The sequence below is a fragment of the Eptatretus burgeri genome, chromosome 15 (genome assembly GCF_056783735.1).
Source record: "Eptatretus burgeri isolate ZD-2024b chromosome 15, Ebu_testis_v1, whole genome shotgun sequence".
NCBI classification, from domain to species: domain Eukaryota; kingdom Metazoa; phylum Chordata; class Myxini; order Myxiniformes; family Myxinidae; genus Eptatretus; species Eptatretus burgeri.
Genome location: NC_140975.1, coordinates 26,376,299 through 26,396,171, shown reverse-complemented (window position 1 = coordinate 26,396,171; position 19,873 = coordinate 26,376,299). Strand labels below are relative to the sequence as shown.

The 19,873-nt window shown below is 44.8% G+C and overlaps 1 protein-coding gene across 2 annotated transcripts in view; it reads right to left on the bottom strand.

The window, feature by feature from the left end:
- Positions 1 to 12,171, bottom strand: part of ERCC1 (ERCC excision repair 1, endonuclease non-catalytic subunit) — a 70,239-nt gene extending 58,068 nt beyond the window's left edge. The window contains exons 1-3 of one of the 2 annotated variants that reach the window (XM_085856257.1): positions 11,956 to 12,171; positions 8,421 to 8,801; positions 6,600 to 6,703 (exon numbers count right to left, since the gene is read on the bottom strand). In XM_085856257.1, the coding sequence (XP_085712383.1) occupies positions 6,600 to 6,703; positions 8,421 to 8,801; positions 11,956 to 12,027 (557 nt within the window). In that variant the 5' untranslated portion in view covers positions 12,028 to 12,171. Of the gene's footprint in view, positions 1 to 6,599; positions 6,704 to 8,420; positions 8,802 to 11,543; positions 11,662 to 11,955 lie in introns of those variants that run through there. The other variant, XM_085856258.1, reaches the window with a different exon arrangement.
- Positions 12,172 to 19,873: the final 7,702 nt, after the last annotated feature.

The window sequence follows — 19,873 nt, the reverse complement described above, 5'->3', positions numbered from 1 at the left end:
CTAAACTCTTCCGAAGTTAAAATATTAGTATTTTGCTGTTTAAAAATGAATATGAACTTGTTTTGTTTGTATTATTAACCTCTGCCATCTTCGAAGATGGATGGAGGTTACTGTTTTCACCCCTTTCTGTTTGTTTGTTTGTTTGTGAACAGTATTACGGAAAAAACTCCTCGACGGATTTCGACGAAACTTGGCGGGGGGGGTGAGGTATGGTCCAAGGATCATGCTATTAAATTTTGGACTTGGTCCCCCTCCCCACAAAAAAAATGGTTTGAGAAAAAGAAAAGGCTTTTTTTTTTTACATTTCTACATGTTTTAAGTGATTTCCAACCACCCCCAAAAAATTGAGAAATTTTTTTTTTTGCATTTCTACATGTTTTAAGTGATTTCCAACCCCCCCCCCCCCAAAAAAAAAGATGTTGGAGAAAAGAACTATAACTCTGTTCGCACTATTGACATCATATTTAATGAATAAGATATAAGGTTCACTTGAGTGACCCAGCAGTATTGGCAGCGGAGGTTTTGCACTCTCCCGAGTGCTCCCCTTCTAGTTTGAGGTCTGAAAACACTGAATCTTTGTTGTTATTTTGACCAGTTGTCATTTTCTGCAAATAAATGCTCTAAATGACAATATTTTTATTCGGAATTTGGGAGAAATGTTGTCAGTAGTTTATAGAATAAAACAAAAATGTTCATTTTACTCAAACACATACCCGATAAATAGTAAAATATAGATAGTAAAACCAGAAAAACTGATAATTTTGCAGTTGTCTCTTAATTTTTTATATAGTGTTATATATAATGTTACGGTTGTGGAAATTCGCATTACACCATAAAGAGTCCTCAGGTGAGATATATCGGTAAGTTCATGTGTAGTTAGCCCAAACCAGTTGTATAGAGGGAATATATGTGATCCATTCGGGCTGCGACGCTTCAGTTAGCCGTTTTTTTTGGCTATTGTTAATTTGGTGCAAGAGCAACAACGAACATCGCCACAACCAACATCTCACGATCACGCCATTCACTACGCGATGCCACCTTCCACAACTACGCTACCACATCTTCGCCACTCGCCATTCAACGAGCACCGTGCGGGCGCGTGCAAGAACAAAAACCAACAACGCTTGTGGGGTTTTCCCGCCTAATTTCCCCACCTGATGCTTCCGCCTGAATCCCCCCCCACCACACTTGGTGTGAAGGGGAGGGGTGCGGCAGCTCACTCCCGATTGGTGGATGCACGGCGTGAGGCGGTCGGAGTGGGGGCATGGCCCCCTTCGAGAGCTTTCTGGAAGCGTCTCGAAGGAAGGAGGAGCCAAGAACGGGGTGGGGCGTGGGGCGGAGCGAAGGGCGGAGCCGGCCCCTACAAAAGGGTGGGCGTGAAGAGTCGTGGTTGGTTGGTTGTTCCCTTGTCCCAGTTGGAGGCTGAAGGCTCTTGGTTCGTGCAAGCGATTGACAAAAAGGCGTGTACGTGAAGGTTGACGAGAACGTCGTTCCTTTTCCTGTTCCCTGAAGGGGAATTGTGGAGAGTTGCGGTGATCGTTCCTGGTCGGAGGTTCTGTTCGTTCGTCCGAGCTGTCGAGCGGACCACACAAGCGACGCGCGGCACAAGCTCACGGACCACGCCGGAGGGACTCGGAGTTACAGTCGCCAAGGAATCAACGCGCTCAGGGAAGTCACGACTTCCTTTTCTTTTGGGGGTTTGTGTAAATGTCTGTGGGTGGCGCCAGTCTTGAAAAGTAGACTGTTTTAGTGTTGTAATACTTATATTTGGTTTTAACTCTTTCCCTGCTTCCTTTGACTGTATGGCTGTATATACGTTCTTGTGTGTGTGTGTCATAAAGTGCTTGCTTGTTGAACTGTTTCCCCGTTTTGCTGCGTCCTTTCCTTTGTTGAACCTCCATCTTGCATCACGTAAGGGATTAATAGTGGATTTTAAAACACCCGGTAATTAATCGGAACCGTCAAGGCCGACGATAATTCCGCTTGGCTATCCCTGTAATACGGAACGAACCGCTTAAGTGGTTCGTGTCCGGAGTCGGCCTGTGGCGTTGGTCCCATCACTCGGCAGATTACCCGCGCGGGTACTTAGGGATATCGACATTCAGCGATTCACCCTATTTTGCGCGGGTAGACTGCGGACTGGGTGGTGGTGGGGTTAAACCCCCACCCGTGACTGGTTTCTGCCGGTAGTCCCAGGAGGGTCACGACTGAATTGTCCGTCCGGTGGATGACGCGGTCGCGATTCGAGTTACGTGGCCGATCGTACGCCGGCGGGCGCGAATTCACGATTCGAGTTACGTGGCCGATCGTACGCCGGCGGGTGCGAATTCGCAACAACATGTATATATATATATATATATATATATATATATATATATATATATATATATATATATATATATATATATATATATATATATATATATATATATATATATATATATATATATAGGGCTTGGTAATTTGGTCACAGGAAATTTGGTCACGGGAAAACGGTCACAAGTTAATTTGGTCACAGTAATTCGGTCACGAGGTAATTTGGTCACAGTAATTCGGTCACCAGGTAATTTGGTTAAGGTAATTCGGACACGGTATTATTATTATTATTTATTATTCACTGCATTTATGGCAAGTAAGGCCCAAGAGCAGTAATAAACATTTTCATTTCATGGCCGGCGAATCTTGTTGGCATAATGACGTATTAACCAAGTTTACTGACTACTATAATGGAATCGATTCTGTCTCTCTCAACTTTTAAATTCCGATTCCATTATAGTAGTCAGTAAACTTGGTCAATACGTTATTATGCCAACAAGATTCGCCGGCCATGAAATGAAAATGTTTATTACTGCTCTTGGGCCTTGTTTATATTACTGCTCTTGGGCCTTGTTTATTACTGCTCTTGGGCCTTACTGTCCTTAAATGCAGTGAATAATTAATAATAATTATAATACTGTGACCGAATTACCTCGTGACCGTTTTACCGTGACCAAATTACATTGTGACCGTTTTACCGTGACCAAATTACATTGTGACCGTTTTACCGTGACCAAATTACCTTGTGACCGTTTTACCGTGACCAAGTTTCCCGTGACCAAATTTCCTGTGATGAAATTACCTACATTCTTCTATTTAAGTATATATATATATATATATATATATATATATATATATATATATATATATATATATATATATATATATATATATATATATCGACATATTTACCCTCATATATATTTACCCTCAAGCTTCTGTGGAAAAAGAACCTGCCCTCTCGATCCTGTCAGCCACAAAGGACAAGGAGGGTGAACGGCGGTACATCATCGATGGGGGCTGAGGAGGAAGAATCTGAGGCAGAGGAGTCGCCGCACATCTAGCTCACATATCTGGGATGCCGGAGAGGACTCACCTCCTCGGTCTGGGCACCTCACGGATGCGACTGCATGTCTCCGTTGCGTCACATCGCCACTGCCCATCTTTCCCGTCGATTTTCCACCGCATTCTCCTGTATATTTGTGTGAGGTGAGGGAGAGAAGGAAAGACTGCTTTCCTTTTCTCCATTCATTATTTTTATAATATTTTCACGTCCTTGTTTTATTGTTTGCCCCTGAGTGAATAAAGGCAGTCTTTTGTGTCATTAAGATTGAATAAAAATACGTGTTGTGGTTAAATCTGCTCTTATGTGTCTTTTTCTTTCTTCCTTATAACTACTTGCTTTTAAATAATTGCTTGCTTGTGTGTTTGTAATAAATAATTGTTTCTTTTTATTACCAATCTGTCTCGGTTGTGTTTTCCTTTCTTGGTCCGATGTAGTGCACAAGTAAGCTTAGATGGGACGTTCTACCCCAATAATTTGCTTCATTAGCCAGTGCACACTCACTGTAATGCTCGGCAGTAATCCGAATGTGCGCTGAGGGCACGTGACCCCAATTAGCCAAATGTCCACAGGTAAGGAAGTAGTGTAATCCTGTCCGGATTCGCCGTGCCAATCGACGTTTATGGTTGCTTAGCAACCTGCCGGTGTGCAGAGTTATCTGTGCTCGGTGGCCTCAGGACTAGGCGTTCAGGAGGGACCCAAGTGCTTCCCCTCGTGGCAAGCCTCCAACCCTGGATCCGTAACAACGGACTGCTCATATTCCATACATTTCTGTGAGTCTAATTTGCATCCAGAAACACAAGGTTAACCATTATGAAATTGCCACCCTTTCGTTTCAATGCTGAAAACTATGCAAAAAAAGACACAGATTGCAAAAAAGACTCACTCACTTATGCCAGCAATGGAGAGTTAAAAGTACCCGATGAGCAGAACGCAGTCACTAAAATCGCACACAGAGAGCTTGCGCAAAAAAGCCTCGTTAGCATCATACATTCTTTTGCAGCAATCATACAGTTCCTCGTTCGTAAAGTGGCATTCATATCTCGTTAGTAAACCACCAAGAGACACACAGAGCATGCGCAAAAGGCCTCGTTAGCATTTCGTACATCATTTTGAAATCCAAGTTTTCTCAATTTAAAAAAAACTGTTTAACATGCATGTTTTGCTTGATTTGAGTGATTGTGGCTGAGAATGGAAATTCTCAAGATCGCTCATTAATTCACAACCATTTTTGAACCAACTCCACCATTCAAAACTAAATGTGAAAGATATGAATCACCAAATTGGACAGACGGTCTTGTAAATTTGAGCAGGTAAGATATTCTTCACAAGGAATGTATTGATACACCTCTGTTCCACAGCACATGTGACCATGTTGGCCACTAACATAGTTTTATTATGATCAGAATGTTTTGAGCAGCTTTCATGTCACTTCCTTCATAACTTGCTCAAAGGAAATATTTTCAGCATTTAACTAAATAATAATATTGTTACGAATTTGGAAGCTTACTGCACACAACAGCCAGAGTCCCTATAGATCAGTTATATCGGTAAGCATGTGTTTCTAGTTAGAATCCATCCCTGTGTCTAATGGGAATTAAGTGTATGCGCGCTGTGGGTTATTTTATAGATAGGATTTTTTTTACTTCTTCACTTTCACAAAACAACACTCTGCTCGCGGCATTCTTCGTGCACTCGCCAGCAAGCGCACGCGTGGGCGGAGTCTAACATAGGCATGGCATCCCTCCTTGGCCAATCGGCAAGGAGCGGGCGTCTCACCCGCCCCGTTTCCAACTCAACACCATCGCCATTACGCACGTGGCCTGAGGTGAGGAGGTGGACGGAGGTACAAACGCCTCTGATCAGGACTCCGCCCAGAAGGGTGGGAGTTGCCCCGCCTACCATGGGTCTGTCCAATGAAGGACGGCCAGCAAATCGCGCGATGCAACCGTCCAATCAGGAGGCGAGTTACCTCAGAGTAGATGCTCCACCCCCGCGAGGGGGAGGGATAAGAAAGGTCGCGAGCTGCTCATGAGAAGAAGAAGTTGGTTGGTTCCTGCTGGTTGAGTTCGTGGCTCCTGGTTGATGATCGTGCTGGTTGGAGTTGGCGTTCGTCCTGGTTGGTGTTCGTGTTCATGGTTCTCGGGTCGCCGATTGGCGTTCGCGGCTGGCCAAGTCGCTCCTTGGATTCTGGAGGCGTGGGTTCGAGTCCCACCGAGACGGGTTGTGTGGGAGCGAGCGAGTTGAGGATCCCGTTTCCTTCCACGGAATCCGAGATCCACAAGAACGGGTCGGTGAAGACCGCACGAGGCGGAGAGGTACCAACCAGACCTTGACCCTCAGCTCGCCTTCCCTCTCGAGCCGAAGGGCCGAATAAAGACCATTGAGGTCCATTTCTTTTGGGTGTGCGTGTATGTGTGCGGGCCTGTCTTGTCAAGTAGAATTGTTTAGTGCTTTTGCTTGTACATTGACTGCATTTCTTATAGTCGGATAACTCTGCTCTTCTGTGTTCCCTTCCCCTCAATATAAATAAATCCCTTGTTGAATGCATCAGCTCGTTTCTGTGCTTCTTTCATTGGCTTAGCACGGTGCGTGTTGGGAAATTGGGAAGCGGCAAATTATGCATTTGGTCCGACGGGTCTTGGTAACCATCCGCTTGGGTTATGCACGGTTCGAGCACGATAACGGCTCGTTCTGCTCGAGGCCTGCCGAAGGTGTGAATTCCCAGGTCGCTTTGCCGTGTGGATACTTAGGTATATTGAAGTTGGCAATTAACCCTATTCCACGCGGCCGAATTATTGGCAATTCACGGTCCTGTAAGGGACCCGTGCCTTTCGGAGTTCTCCGAGAAGCACGATCTAGATTCCGGGTGTTCGGTGGAGCCGACTCTACTGTTCCACCTAGCAGTCGTGCTCGCCGCCGACACCCGGCCCCACAACAATATTACTTCTGCATGCTCTACAATAAAGATGCACATATATTATCCTTGAATGACCGTCATATGGCCACCAAGACATTTAATTTCTATTTCTCGCCCAGCCCTCCCATTCCCCACAACCAAACCAAACCAAACCCATAGCTCACCTATCCAGGACATTACACGAACACACCGTTGTATGCGAGGGTCACTATATATACAATCAGGCCTCTTTGGAATACCTGCACACCAATGGACACTGTAAACAGGACAACGCCAATTACCATGCAAAGACAGCCATACCTGAGAAACAGTGTGCAGGAAGTCTGGCCCATCACGTAGTCTGGAACAATGTCAGAAAACTCCCATGGAACATTACGGAAGTGCTTCAGAACAGGATTTCCACGCTGCCGAACCAGGGATAGGTACGCAAATAGAGGTGGCCATATTACACGTCATCATCATACTAAAATACGCAATTTGGTATCTGCATGTCTATCTGTCTGTCTGACCATGATACATTTAGTTGTTACTTGTCCAATCGCAACCAAACTTTCCAGAGGGACTAAGAGTCACATGACAGAGGGTTGCAGCCACTCAACTTGCTCTCCTACTCAAGGGGGATTTCCATCTTGGACAGAACCTTTGTTAAGGTGGATAAATAGCTCAGTGTGGCATTTAGTGGGGCACAGTACCAACTGGAAGTAAAAATTATTATTACTACAAACAATCCTTTCCAACGTATGATTACCTTTTTGAACAGTCGCTACTCTTAGTTTTTCAAACAGTCACAACTGACAGAAATTTGGAGCAAACCAGGGATTGTGTTCCATGACCAAGAAGCTTGCTATCGCTTGCCAATTTAGCCATTCCTCATTGACCGTTTCAATGGATTCCTTGCTTGAGTGCTTAAGCCACTTGGCAAGCGCTCTACAAGCTGATTGGTAATGGAACACAACCCCGACGTCCTCAAGGCATTCTATACTCATCACATTCCCCACAGACTAACAGATCCGAGCAGTCTAAACCTGCTCGGCCTCTAGGTAAGGTGCTCAAATGAGTTTTTCTGCATGAATAACATATCCAATTGCCTATTCGATGTTTCTCGCTGTAAGATTTTGTGAACTGTACATGGATTGTTTAAAACTTGTATCTAGGGGCCTCATAAGTCATTTTTACCAACCATGGCTTCAAATGTGTCGTGCAGTATTGCCCCCGACACCCTCGTGACCCAATTGTGATCTTTACTCGATGCATAACCCCATTTGTAACACATTCGCCTCTAAGCTGTCCAGCCTGGGTTTGAATCTCGAATCACCTATAAACTGTCATCCCCATGTTTCACAGGTAGGGTGATTCATCAATGTGTGCCAGCCTGCGGATGGATGCTAGACTAGAGTACCATCTGCCAGCATAAGTTAGTGAACGTTAAAGGTCCCACAAACTCCTTTGAGAAGAGTAGGCAAGCTAGGAACAAATTTCAAATTCCTGCTCTAGCCTTCGTTGAACGTGAGCCTGGGCAGCTTCACACAGCCAACCCGACAAGAACATGGGAATAATTGTGGCAATGAAAGAAGAATAACAATAACAATATAAATTCACCGCCATCAGCATGACCAACTGCCAGTGCTATCTCCGTTCTCACCACTCCTCTGGTCGCTCCTGTAAGGAGTGGGTATTTCTAGTTGCTCATCAAATTTATTGTTAGCATCAGATGATAATGTATTGATCAATATAGGCTCCCATGGCATAAAGAAAACGCACCCAAAAACAATAATCTATATATTAATCCTGAAAGACCAATTTTGTGCTCCTCCTAGCGGTCGCGTCATGCTTTTCTCGGTACTGTGACCTGGACTGAAAGAAACCGTACCTGTAAGAGTGCATCGCACATCGTGCCAATAGTCAACCTTCAACTCTGAAGCATCCATCCGTGATGGGGTTTCAGCTAGTAATAATTAATGAGCGATGGATCAAAAACATTTCAAAAGCTTTTCAGAATGATTGACAATCGATAAGGACTCATTATGTTTCCGATTAATTTATTTTATGAAACAAGGGTCGCACGTTATCCCACATCAACTTTCAAGACCCAAGATTACATTTGCAAAGCAAGTCACTCACCTGCCTTGGATTCACCAGCAAGCTGTTTGTCTTGCCTACAGCCCTTGGAATGACACCACTTGGACCATCTGAGGCATTCTGACCCAAGCCACGAGTTGCGGGTACCTCACTGGTTCCAGGAAGCTCACTTAAGAGGTCAGTCCCCCGACATGTAGAACCATCCATCGGTACATCCTTTATCTCAGGCTTGGTGACAGCACAGTCATCAAGAGAACCTCCGCCGCCGACTCTCGCGTTCGGGAGTGGGGGTGCTACGGCCGGTCCCTCTGTTCTGGAGCATTGCTGGACTATGTAATCAGCATAGGCCTTTCCAGTCACCGACTCTGTTTGATGCTCACCAGATTCACTTCTGCGTCTTGTAGGTTTAAACAATCGTTTTGGCTGCAAATTGGGGAAGAATATATTTTTTTAAAATAGCACTTCTTTTGATACTCAAAACAGAGCAATCATTCGTAATCAATTTCTACTCAATTCATCAACCAAAGTACAATGACATTAAAAATAATACAAAAAAAAAACAAAACCACACAGCACAAATTGTTCAATTATGGGCATTATGGTCATGGCCTCAAGGTGTTGGCTCTACAGGGTAGCCACAATGCGTTATCACCTCTTGTAAAAATTGTGACATTGCCTGTATGTGCAGAATGGTAATTTGTTTCCTTTTTACCTTTTTTCAGATTGAGTGAATATAACCATGGTTGATACAAGCAATTACAGCACTGAACAATTAATTGTTGTCAGTGTCTAGATTGCCACTTGACTGGCCCCCTCGAAGCCCAGACCTGTCGGACATGCGATAATTCCCTTTGGGGCTTCAAAAAAGAGATTGTTGCACAGCAGCGCTACAAAACCACTTATGAGCTGAAACAAGCAGGGAGACTTCCTTTTAATAGTATCAGCCCACAAATGGCCTGGAAAATGTCCCACAGAACGTGACGCAAAATTATTCTCTGTAATAACAATGACAGAGCACAAACAAATCCACTGGACATAAGGCTTGTGTCATATGCTGTAAAAAATGTGTAATAAAGTAAAAGAGTCTTGGACATGTATTTGGAATAACTTGTAGAACCTTTCAGTGTTGTCAGCTAGTTTGATTAAAGGCAATGTCACAATTTTTACAATGGGTGACAAGACATTGTGACCACCCTGCACATCAAGATACCTTTCACATCTATATGAATGGACGTTGAGTTGATGCCATTTCTTTCAAGTGAGTGTTCAATGATGTATGTACCAGCCGCACAATCACTCCCAAAGTGAGGGTTCCATGATGTACAGTGCCTCGAGAAAGTCTAAACCCTCATTCAAAATTTTCACATTTTCTTGTGCTGGAGCCTGGAATTAAATTGTATTAAATCAGACTTTTCCCACCTTTATTTACACATCATAATCCACAACTTCCAAATGAAAAACAAATTCTACAAATTTCAGAAAATTAATTAAAAATACAAAACTAGAATATCTTGATTGGATAAGTGTCTTCCCCCCTTATAATAGCAATTGTAAATTTACTCGAGAGTCACCAATCACATTGAAAATCTCACACCAAGTTAATGGACCTCCATCTGTGTTAAATTGTAGTGACTCTGGTTATTACCTCGGCCACCGAAGGTGAAGGAGGTAATGTTTTCACACCTTTCTGTCTGTTTATCTGTGTACAGGATATCTCAAAAAGTTGTGGATGGATCTGGATGAAATTTTGTGGGCAGGTTCGGTGCGTGACAATGACGAACTGATTAGTTATTGACGTGAAGATCCGGATCCGGATCCGACTACTAGAATTTTTAAAGTGATTCTTCACCATTCAGAGATAGGATATATAGGATATATAGCATAAAAGGATATATAGCACAATATCTCAAAAAGTTGTGGACGAGTGAAACTTGGTGGACACTTTGGGTGTGTGACCATGACAAATTGAGTCGATTTTGGTGAAGATCTGGATCCAGATCCGACTACTAGAAATTTAAAAGTGATTCTTCACCATTGAGAGATAGGGCTCAAAAACGATATCCAGCATGATATGTTCTCATGGATCAGGCATTGCGGGGCGGAGGTATGCGCTCTACCAAGTGCCCTTCTTGTTTCAGAATAAAATCAGCTGTTCCTGTGGGTTTCCTCTACTGGGTAGTGCATTTCACTGCTGAGTCAACCATGAGCACCAAGGAGCTTTCAAAAGACCCCCAGAATAAAGTTGTGGAAAGCACAGATCGGGGGATGGGTATAAAAAAATTTCAACGGCCTTGAATATCCCTTGGAGCAAACTGAACCCAAATACACAACTTGACTGAACTTGAACAGTTTTGTGTATAAGAATGGGCAAATATTGTCCAATCAAGGCATGTAAAGTTGGTAGAGACCTATCGAAACAGACTCACAGCTGTAATTCCTGTCAAAGATGCTGCCACCAAGTATTAACTTAGGGGGCGTGAACACTTATCCAACCAAGATGTTCTTGTTTTGTATTTTTTTATTAATTCTCTGAAATTTGTGGAATTTGTTTTTCACTTGGAAGTTGTGGGTTATGATGTGTAAATAAAGGTGGAAAAAAAAAGTCTGATTTAATGCAATTTAATTCCCAGCTATAAGGCAACAAAAGGTGATAAATTTGAAAGGGGGTGTAGACTGTCTTTCGGAACTGTACATGCCACACCTCACCCAACCAAAGTGAGTGTTCCATGATGTATGTACATGCCGCACACGCACCCCCTAACAGAATGCGCAAGGGAAAAGCAAAACCAGAGGGTAAATTACATACGCAATCAAGGATGGTCAGTCAGAGAGAAGTGACTTTGAGAAAGGGATGTGATACACCGGTTGGCAAAGATTGCGAGACGGGAAGTGTTTGGGACACAACGGGCCGTCTATTTATTACGTACACACCAGAGGGTAAACTGAGAATAGGCAGGAAGGTAGAAAGTAAGATAATCAAGAAAACTTAAACCACTTGTCGAGAAAAAGGGATAATGCTATATCGAGCAAACGGAGTGCGGGGATGCTGAAGTGAAGGTGGAGAGTTTAAAAATATAATCATCTCTCTCTCGGGTGCAGCCTGTGGCCGCTGGTTGCATCATTGGTTGGGACGTGGTTGTGCCGCTGATGCAGTGTCCCCCTTACCAGTGCACTGGTGCTCATTTTGCCGACCTTGGAAGGATGACAGGCTGAGTCAACCTCCTGGTGTATTTTAATTCAGCGGCTAACAGGGCTTGAACTCAGTACCCTAGGATCCCAAGCCACCACCAGGCTTCTACTACTACTACTACTACTACTACAACTACAACTACAACAACAACAACAACCGCCAGAGCTGCATCATTAGTATATGGCCCATGATAAATATTGGTCAGAAAGGAGAAAGGTTGGAAGGAATGGACGATGGAAATTTCCATCATTTGTACGTACTTTGTACATAAGCATGAGCTCGGCCAAATCAAAGGAGTGTTTCTGGGGATGGAATCGAAATCTTGACGCAATGCATCACATAAAAACGTTGTAAACTGCTTCGTTTCTCAATATAAACGCCGAGTACCTGTGAGGGACTAAGCACCAGTTCGTCCACGTTCGGAATTTTAAATTTCCTTTTGCTCCCATGTCCCTCCATCGCAGTGTGCAGCAGCAACGCTCCACAAATTCTACTACATTTAAAGCGCGTTTGTAAGTTATCACAACATGGCGCCAATGCTCCACACGCAAGTGACGTCACACGTTCGCCAGGACGAGGACGTGTATAATAGGGAACGCGACGACGTTTTCTTCAAAAAAATATATATATATATACATGTAGTGTTGACGTGAAATCTCGTTAAACTACAATATCTTCCGTACATCTCAAATCAGCAAATTCCGGGGTGTGTTCCATTTCCAATCAGCTTGTGGAGCGCTTCCTCCTCTTCTTCATCATCATCCAATACTGTATACAGCTTCTTCTTCTTCATATTTTTCAACTGTCTTCAACTATGTGATGTCAGCATAAACGGCTCAACGCAGATCTACTTGGATCGTTTTAGGCCACTCATTACCGTAAAAATTATTTTCAAACCTTCACTTTGTTTCAACGATTAACGCATCTCAACAACAAAAAAGGGAAATTGCAATCCGACTGCCATGGTGTAATACCAGACTCGGTGGTGTTCTGGTGAGAGCGTCCATTCCGAGTCTGGGAGGTTGGCTGGACGAACCCTGGACGAGTCACACCGAAGAGTTTAAAACGGAACATGCTGCTTCGTTGCTTGATGCTCAACATTTAAAAATATAGAACACGGACAAAAAAAACATAGGTTGTCAACCATTAATCAAGCTTCTTCTTCTTCTTCGTGCGTTGAGATTCCTTGTGAGGGGACTCATATTGGTTCACGAAAATATATTTTCACGAAAAAATAAGTGACCACGATATTCGTTATTGGTGTGTGTGTGTCTGTCTGTTTGTTGGGTAGTCGATCCAGTCGAAAAAAATATATATTTTTTGATCGACCCTTATTATCTGAAATGAGAGCGAGAGAAGAACCTTCAGAGTTTAGGCTTTATTCCATTTGATTGGAGCCGCTTCAGTGGGCACACCGGGGAATACTGGTTCAGCTAGGAGTACATAAGCAGTAACGTATACATGTGCAATTAATCATTGCAGACTAAATCCTCGTAAGCACGGAGTTCGATATAATCTCCATTCTCACCAGTCAATGAGCACCTTCAGTCAACGAGCACCAAGTGAACAGCCGATGTAAATGGCAATGCCCCGGGGACAACCACCCGTGCCGCGGAGACCTCCCCTTATACGCGAGACGCACAACATGTGATCCCGCGTCATGTCCCTCAATTCACCTCAATTCACCACATTCTCCCCACCTTTAAAATGTAACTAGGGGCCCATCTTACACACCATGATTGCTTTAGCTCTATAGGAGTATACATTTCAAGCAACGCGGACTAATAGGTCTACAGAAGCATACATGCCAAGCAGTGATTATTTTGAGTTGTAGGAGCATGGAAATGAGCATCGATATATGATATAATGGGCATATAGGAGCATGAGCAGCGAGAATGCCGATAATCCCCTTTACAGATTGAGTCGTCGAGGGGGCCTTATTCGTCGACCTCTCCGGGAGTAAATGGCAGTTTCACTTGAGGGAGACTCCCGATCCTCTTGGTGAGCCTCGACTTGTGCCGGGGATGACTCCTCGATCGCTCTCGGGTGGAACGCGGCAGCCCCGTCGCCCGGTGGAGTTCCTGGGGGGGGAATGTCAGAAGGAGGAGTGCCAGAAGGTGGTGTACCTCCGGGAGGAGTACCTGAGGGAGCCAGATGGCGAACCGACACAGTGGTCTCCCTGCCATCCGGGAGCCTGACATGAGCATACTCTGGATTAGTGTCAATGAGTTCGACCCCCTCCACCAGGGGTTCATACTTGCTTTGTCGGACCGGGCATTTCATGAACACTGTACCGGGATGGGTTAGCCAGTTGGGCACCGTTTGACCGTCAACATAACGTCGCTGGTGAGTAAACATTCGTTCGTGAGGAGTTGCATTGGTGGACGTGCAGAGCAAAGAGCGTATGGAATTCAGAGCGTCGAGAAGAGTAACCTCCCACCGCTCGGGGCCCAGTCCTCTCGATTTCAGCGCCAGAGTTACGGCTTTCCAAATAACTCCATTATACCTTTCCACCTGCCCGTTTCCCTGTGGGTTGTAACCCGTCGTTCGACTAGTTGCTATGCCGAGCTCTAGTAGGAATTGTTTTAGCCCGGCCGACATGAAACACGGCCCTCTGTCTGAATGTATGTACGAAGGTTTCCCAAACATAGCGAAGAGGTCAGAGAGACATCTACGACAGTGCCCGAGGTCATATCCGAGCACGGAAACGCGAAAAGGAACCTTGAATATTCATCAACAACGGTGAATAAGTATCTGTTGTCTGTCTCGGTCGGCAGGGGCCCTTTGAAGTCGATGTTTAGTCTCTCGAAGGGGGAAGTGGCCTTGATCAGTCTGCCAGATGCCGCGCCAAAGAATCTGGGTTTTAGTTCAGCACAAACAGGGCATGAAGCATTCATTTGTTTAATATCTTCAACAGAATAGGGAAGATTTTGTCTGCGCACGAAATGTGCCATTCTGGTTACCCCTGGGTGGCAGAGAGACACGTGTAGGTCTTGCAAAGCCTGACTGATTGTTGCCGAACTGTAGACCCGAGAGAAGGTATCTGCAGCAGGGTTTTCCTTCCCGGGCCGGTAAACAATGTCGTAACTGTAGCAAGCTAGGTCTATCCGCCATCTCATAATTTTTTCATTCTTAATTTTCCCGTTATTTTTCCCATCAAACATGAATGCCACGGATCGTTGGTCCGTAACGAGCGTGAAGTGGTTTCCCAGTAAATAATGTCTCCATTTCCGCAGCGCTTCGACGATGGCGTACGCTTCCTTCTCTATCGCTGAGTGTCTCTGCTCGCTTCTAGAGAGAGTTCTCGAGAAGAACGCGACCGGCCGCCCAGACTGATTAAGTGTAGCAGCTATGGCGTGATCTGAAGCGTCGGTTTCCACCACGAAGGGCACCGAGCTGTCGATCGATAAAACCACGGACTTACTGATATCATCCTTGAGGTTGTGGAAAGCTCTTACAACAGCGGCATCTGGTGGAAAGTTTTTGCAATGCACTAGGGGATGTATTTTCTCGGAGTATTGCGAAATCCATCTTGCATAGTAAGCGAACATGCCGATCACCCGGCGCATTGCCTGCAGGTCCTGAGGTGGGGGTAGCTCACAAAGTGGGCGCAATCGTTCAGGATCAGGCTTAATTGTGCCGTCGGCTATCGTGTAGCCGAGAAGGTCAATTGACCTTGCCGAGAATACGCATTTCTCGTAGTTGAGAGTCAGATTATATTTTCTAGCTATGCTCAAGAATCTGTCTAGATTCCTATCATGTTCCCCCTGATCCCTACCGCACACTGTGACATTATCCACGTAAACAAAAGTGTCTTTGAGGTTTTCATCTGAGATGATGTCGTCCATAACCCGTTGGAAGCAAGCTACCCCATTCGTGACACCGAAAGGTATTCTCCTGAATTGGTAGAGGCGCCTCCCTGCCTGGAATGCGGTGTAAGGTTTGTCTTCCTCTCGGATGGGAATTTGATGATAGGCGCTTCGCAATCGATGGTGCTGAATACCTTATAATTGGCCACGCGTTCGACCATCTCGTCTATGCGCGGCAGGGGGTAGGCATCGAGTTGGGTAAAGCGATTGACCGTTTGGGAATAATCGACAACCATTCGTTTCTTATGGTTCTGACTGCTGGTTACTAACACCTGTGCGCACCATGGCGAATCGCTCGGTTCTATAATTCCTTCTTCCAGTAATCGCTTGGTTTCTGAAGTGATGAAATTCATGTCAGCAGTGGTATATCGCCGCGATTTAATCGCTATCGGTTTGCAGACCGGCGACAAGTTAGCGAACAGCTGGGGGGACGTCACCTCCGCGGTGGTCAACGCATTTAAAATTAGACGAGGCTTGCTTCCTCCAAAGGGTATTTCGACGCTCGTGTGCTGCTTGAGGACATTATGACCCAGAATTACGTCTGCGCACAAATCACGAAGCACCAGTACCCTTACATCCCGATGCACCAGTACCCTTACATCCCGATGCGTGTACCCTTTTACGTCCAATTCAACATTGCAGTACCCTCGTACGCGGGATTGTAGTGAGGTGGCGGCCATGCATACCGTATTGTCAGTCAGGTGGATTATCCATTTCCTGCCCTTCACTAGCGAGCTGTTGACGAAACTTTCAGAGCTACCGGTATCAATCAGTGCCTCAGCCATATGCCCGTTAATTCGTACGTTGATGATAGCCTTGGATAGATTCCCCGGGGAGGCTGCAGTTAATTTATTTTGCGAGTAGAGAGCCGCAGAAGTGGGTTTATTTCTCCTTAGAGTAGATTTACATACCCTGGCATAATGCCCTTTCTTGTCGCAATTCATGCATGTGGCATCTCTGGCGGGACATTTTTGACGAGGGTGCCTTTTGTACCCACAAAAGAAGCATTTACCAACCGGAGCAGTTGCTGAGGAGTTTGACGTGGCCTGGGTATCCGGCTCCTCGGGTGTTTCTCCATCCCCTATGTCTGGCTGTGTCTGTGCCAGTGGGGTTCCTTGGGTTCCCATCGTAGCAGCGTTCATTAGCAGCATCGGTGTCCCAAATGACTCAGATTGCTGCTGAGCCGTATCCATCGCTCGTGCCTGATCGACTACCTTGTCAAGAGTGGGTTGCGCTTTCTCTAGTAAGCGTTGCCGTATGTGGGCTGATCTGAGTCCTTGGATGAATGCCTCCCGTGTGGCTTCCTTTCGGTGTTCCTCGGCGCTTACGGCCCGGAAGCTGCAGTCTTTTCCCAGCTGATTCAGAGCTTGCAGGAACTGATCGATTGTCTCCCCGGCTGCTTGCTTGCGTGTGTTGAGAAGATGTCGTATGTATACCTCGTTCTTGGGCTTCACGTAGAGCGCTTGCAGCACGTCGATCGCTGCTTCGTAAGTGTCGCACTCCGAGAAGAGCCTGTACACGCTGGGCGAGACATGATTCACGAGAGCGGCAAATTTGTCGGCTCCCTCCTCGATGATGGTCAGATAGTGTGAGAAGGAACAGAACCAATGCGACCATTTCATTTCTGCGTCAGTCGCGTTTGGGTCTGCGTCGAACCTCTCTGGTTTGTAGATCTTGTCCATCGTTGGTTGAGAGAGCCGAGAAAACCAAAATGGAATAAATTGAAATGAGAGCGAGAGAAGAACCTTCAGAGTTTAGGCTTTATTCCATTTGATTGGAGCCGCTTCAGTGGGCACACCGGGGAATACAGGTTCAGCTAGGAGTACATAAGCAGTAACGTATACATGTGCGATTAATCATTGCAGACTAAATCCGCGTAAGCACGGAGTTCGATATAATCTCCATTCTCACCAGTCAATGAGCACCTTCAGTCAACGAGCATCAAGTGAACAGCCGATGTAAATGGCAATGCCCCGGGGACAATCACCCCGTGCCGCGGAGACCTCCCCTTATACGCGAGACGCACAACATGTGATCCCGCGTCATGTCCCTCAATTCACCACATTATCAATCAGTATTTCCGTCGATATGTTTGTTGGGGAGTCGATCCAGTCGAAAAAAATATATATATTTTTTGATCGACCCTTATTATCAATCAGTATTTCCGTCGATATGTTTGTTGGGGAGTCGATCCAGTCGAAAAAAAAAAATTTCAAAAAATTTTTTTTGAAATTTGTTCTTCCCTTATTATCAGTATTTAAAATGGCGATTTCAGTTAATACAATGGCGATTTCGATGAAACTTGGTTGGTAGGTTCATACCATAACCGAGTTGTGTGCAAATGAGAACCGTTGCTATGGACACCACCGTTGCCAAGCAACGGGACTTTTAAATTTTTGAAAAATCATAAAAAATTATTTTTTCGAAAATCAAAAATCAGGCCACGAGCGACTGTGGGCAGTACATTCAGCCATATTGTCAAATATTTCCAGCCGGATCCTATGAAAACTGTCAGAGAAGATGGACTTTGAATGAACCCTGGTCGAAAACAATTAAAAAAACGAAGTTCGTTATATCTCAGAGACTATGAGTCAGATGTACATGAAACTGGTATGGTAGGTTCATGGTATGTCCTAGTTATGTGTGAGAAAGAACAGTTGCTATGGACCCCTCCGTTGCCTAGCAACGGCCGAAAAACCTCTAAATGTGGGGGTATTTTAACGAAAAAACAATCTGCAGCATTAACCCTTGAAGTTGGAATCATGAATTTTCTTGTGATTAATCCTCAGGGCATTCCCCATCAAACGGGCCCATCGCGCCAGGTCTATTGGGTAGTCGAATACCCATGTCCGCCTACCGGCTTGTCTGTCTGTCTGTCCCGAGCATAGCTCCATGGGTTTTGATCGGATCCTGATAAAATTTTGGTGGGAGGTTTATATCATGATCTAGTTGTGTTTTCCTGAGAATGGGCATGGTGTGCCCATTATGGGCGGAGCCACGCCCAAAACATGTGTTTTTAGGGGGTAGCCGTTTCAATTTGCATCTTCTCCGAGGGGATTTGTCGAATCTGACAGGGGTTTCGGTAGTTGGTTAGCCCAATGGCACCTGCATAGCCCCACGGAGCTCGATTTTTCATTTTCGTCCCAAGGTCAAGATCACAAGGTCACGAACTTCGAAAATTGTGAATTGTGTTTTTAGGGGGTAGCCAATTTCAATTTGCATCTTCTCCAAGGGGGTTTGTCGAATCTGGCAACGGGTTTCGGGATTTGGTTAGCCCAATGGCACCTGCATAGCCCCACGGAGCTCGATTTTTCATTTTCGTCCCAAGGTCAAGGTCACAAGGTCACGAACGAACTTAGAAATTGTGACTTTTGACATAAAAAAATCGATCTTCTCCGAGGGGGTTTGTCGAATCTGACAGGGGTTTTGGTATTTGGTTAGCCCAATGGCACCTACATAGCCCCACGGAGCTCGATTTTTCATTTTCGTCCCAAAGGCAAGGTCACAATGTCACGAACTTAGAAAATTGCGAATTTTGACATAAAAACCATATGACCGCCCAAACTTTGAGAGCTAGGATGACAATATTTTTTATGCATAATCTTGAGATCATTCCCCACCTTAAGTCTTGAAATCATTTTGCTGTATCTCGAACACCTTGCCCGTGGCGCCCCCTTCAAGTTTTATTTTTACGCTGATTTCAAGTATGAATAATCCGAGGAGTGCGAAATGCCATATAGCCTACATGATGTTATATTGTTCCTGGAATTTCCAGAGGAAGTTTTGCACCAAAGGTCATAATCCTTGACCCTTGACCTTTAAAGTTCACAAAGGTCAAATTTTCAAAGTTGTGGGAATCGAACCGGGTTTTCAACATTCTTCGACGAACTAACTCTAATAAGTTATAGCACATATCCTGTTTCCTTATTTTAATATCCACAACATTGTTTTGTGACCTTTAAAGGTTATGCAAAGGTATAATTTTTTAAGTTGTTGAACGAAACCGGGTTTTCGACATTTTGCAGCTAATAACCTGTCACTCGAACCACATCATGTTGATCATTTTTATAACCTGGTCAAACAATATCACATTGTCTCATCCTTGACTTCTGAAACAATCTACATCGTCAAATACCGCTCGAGAACCATTGTCGTCTTCAGAGTTGTTAACCTCCGCCATCAAAGATCGGAGGTTACTGTTTTCACCCCTTTCTGTTTGTTTGTTGGTTTGTTTGTTTATTTGTTTGTTTGTGAACAGTATTACGGAAAACCTCCTCAACGGATTTCGACGAAACTTGGTGGGGGGATTAGGTATGGTCCAAGGATCATGCCATTAGATTTTGGACTTGGTCCAAAATCCAATATGGCCGCTATGGCGGCCCTTTTGAAAAAAATATTTGAATTTTTTTTTTTGCATTTCTACATGTTTTAAGTGA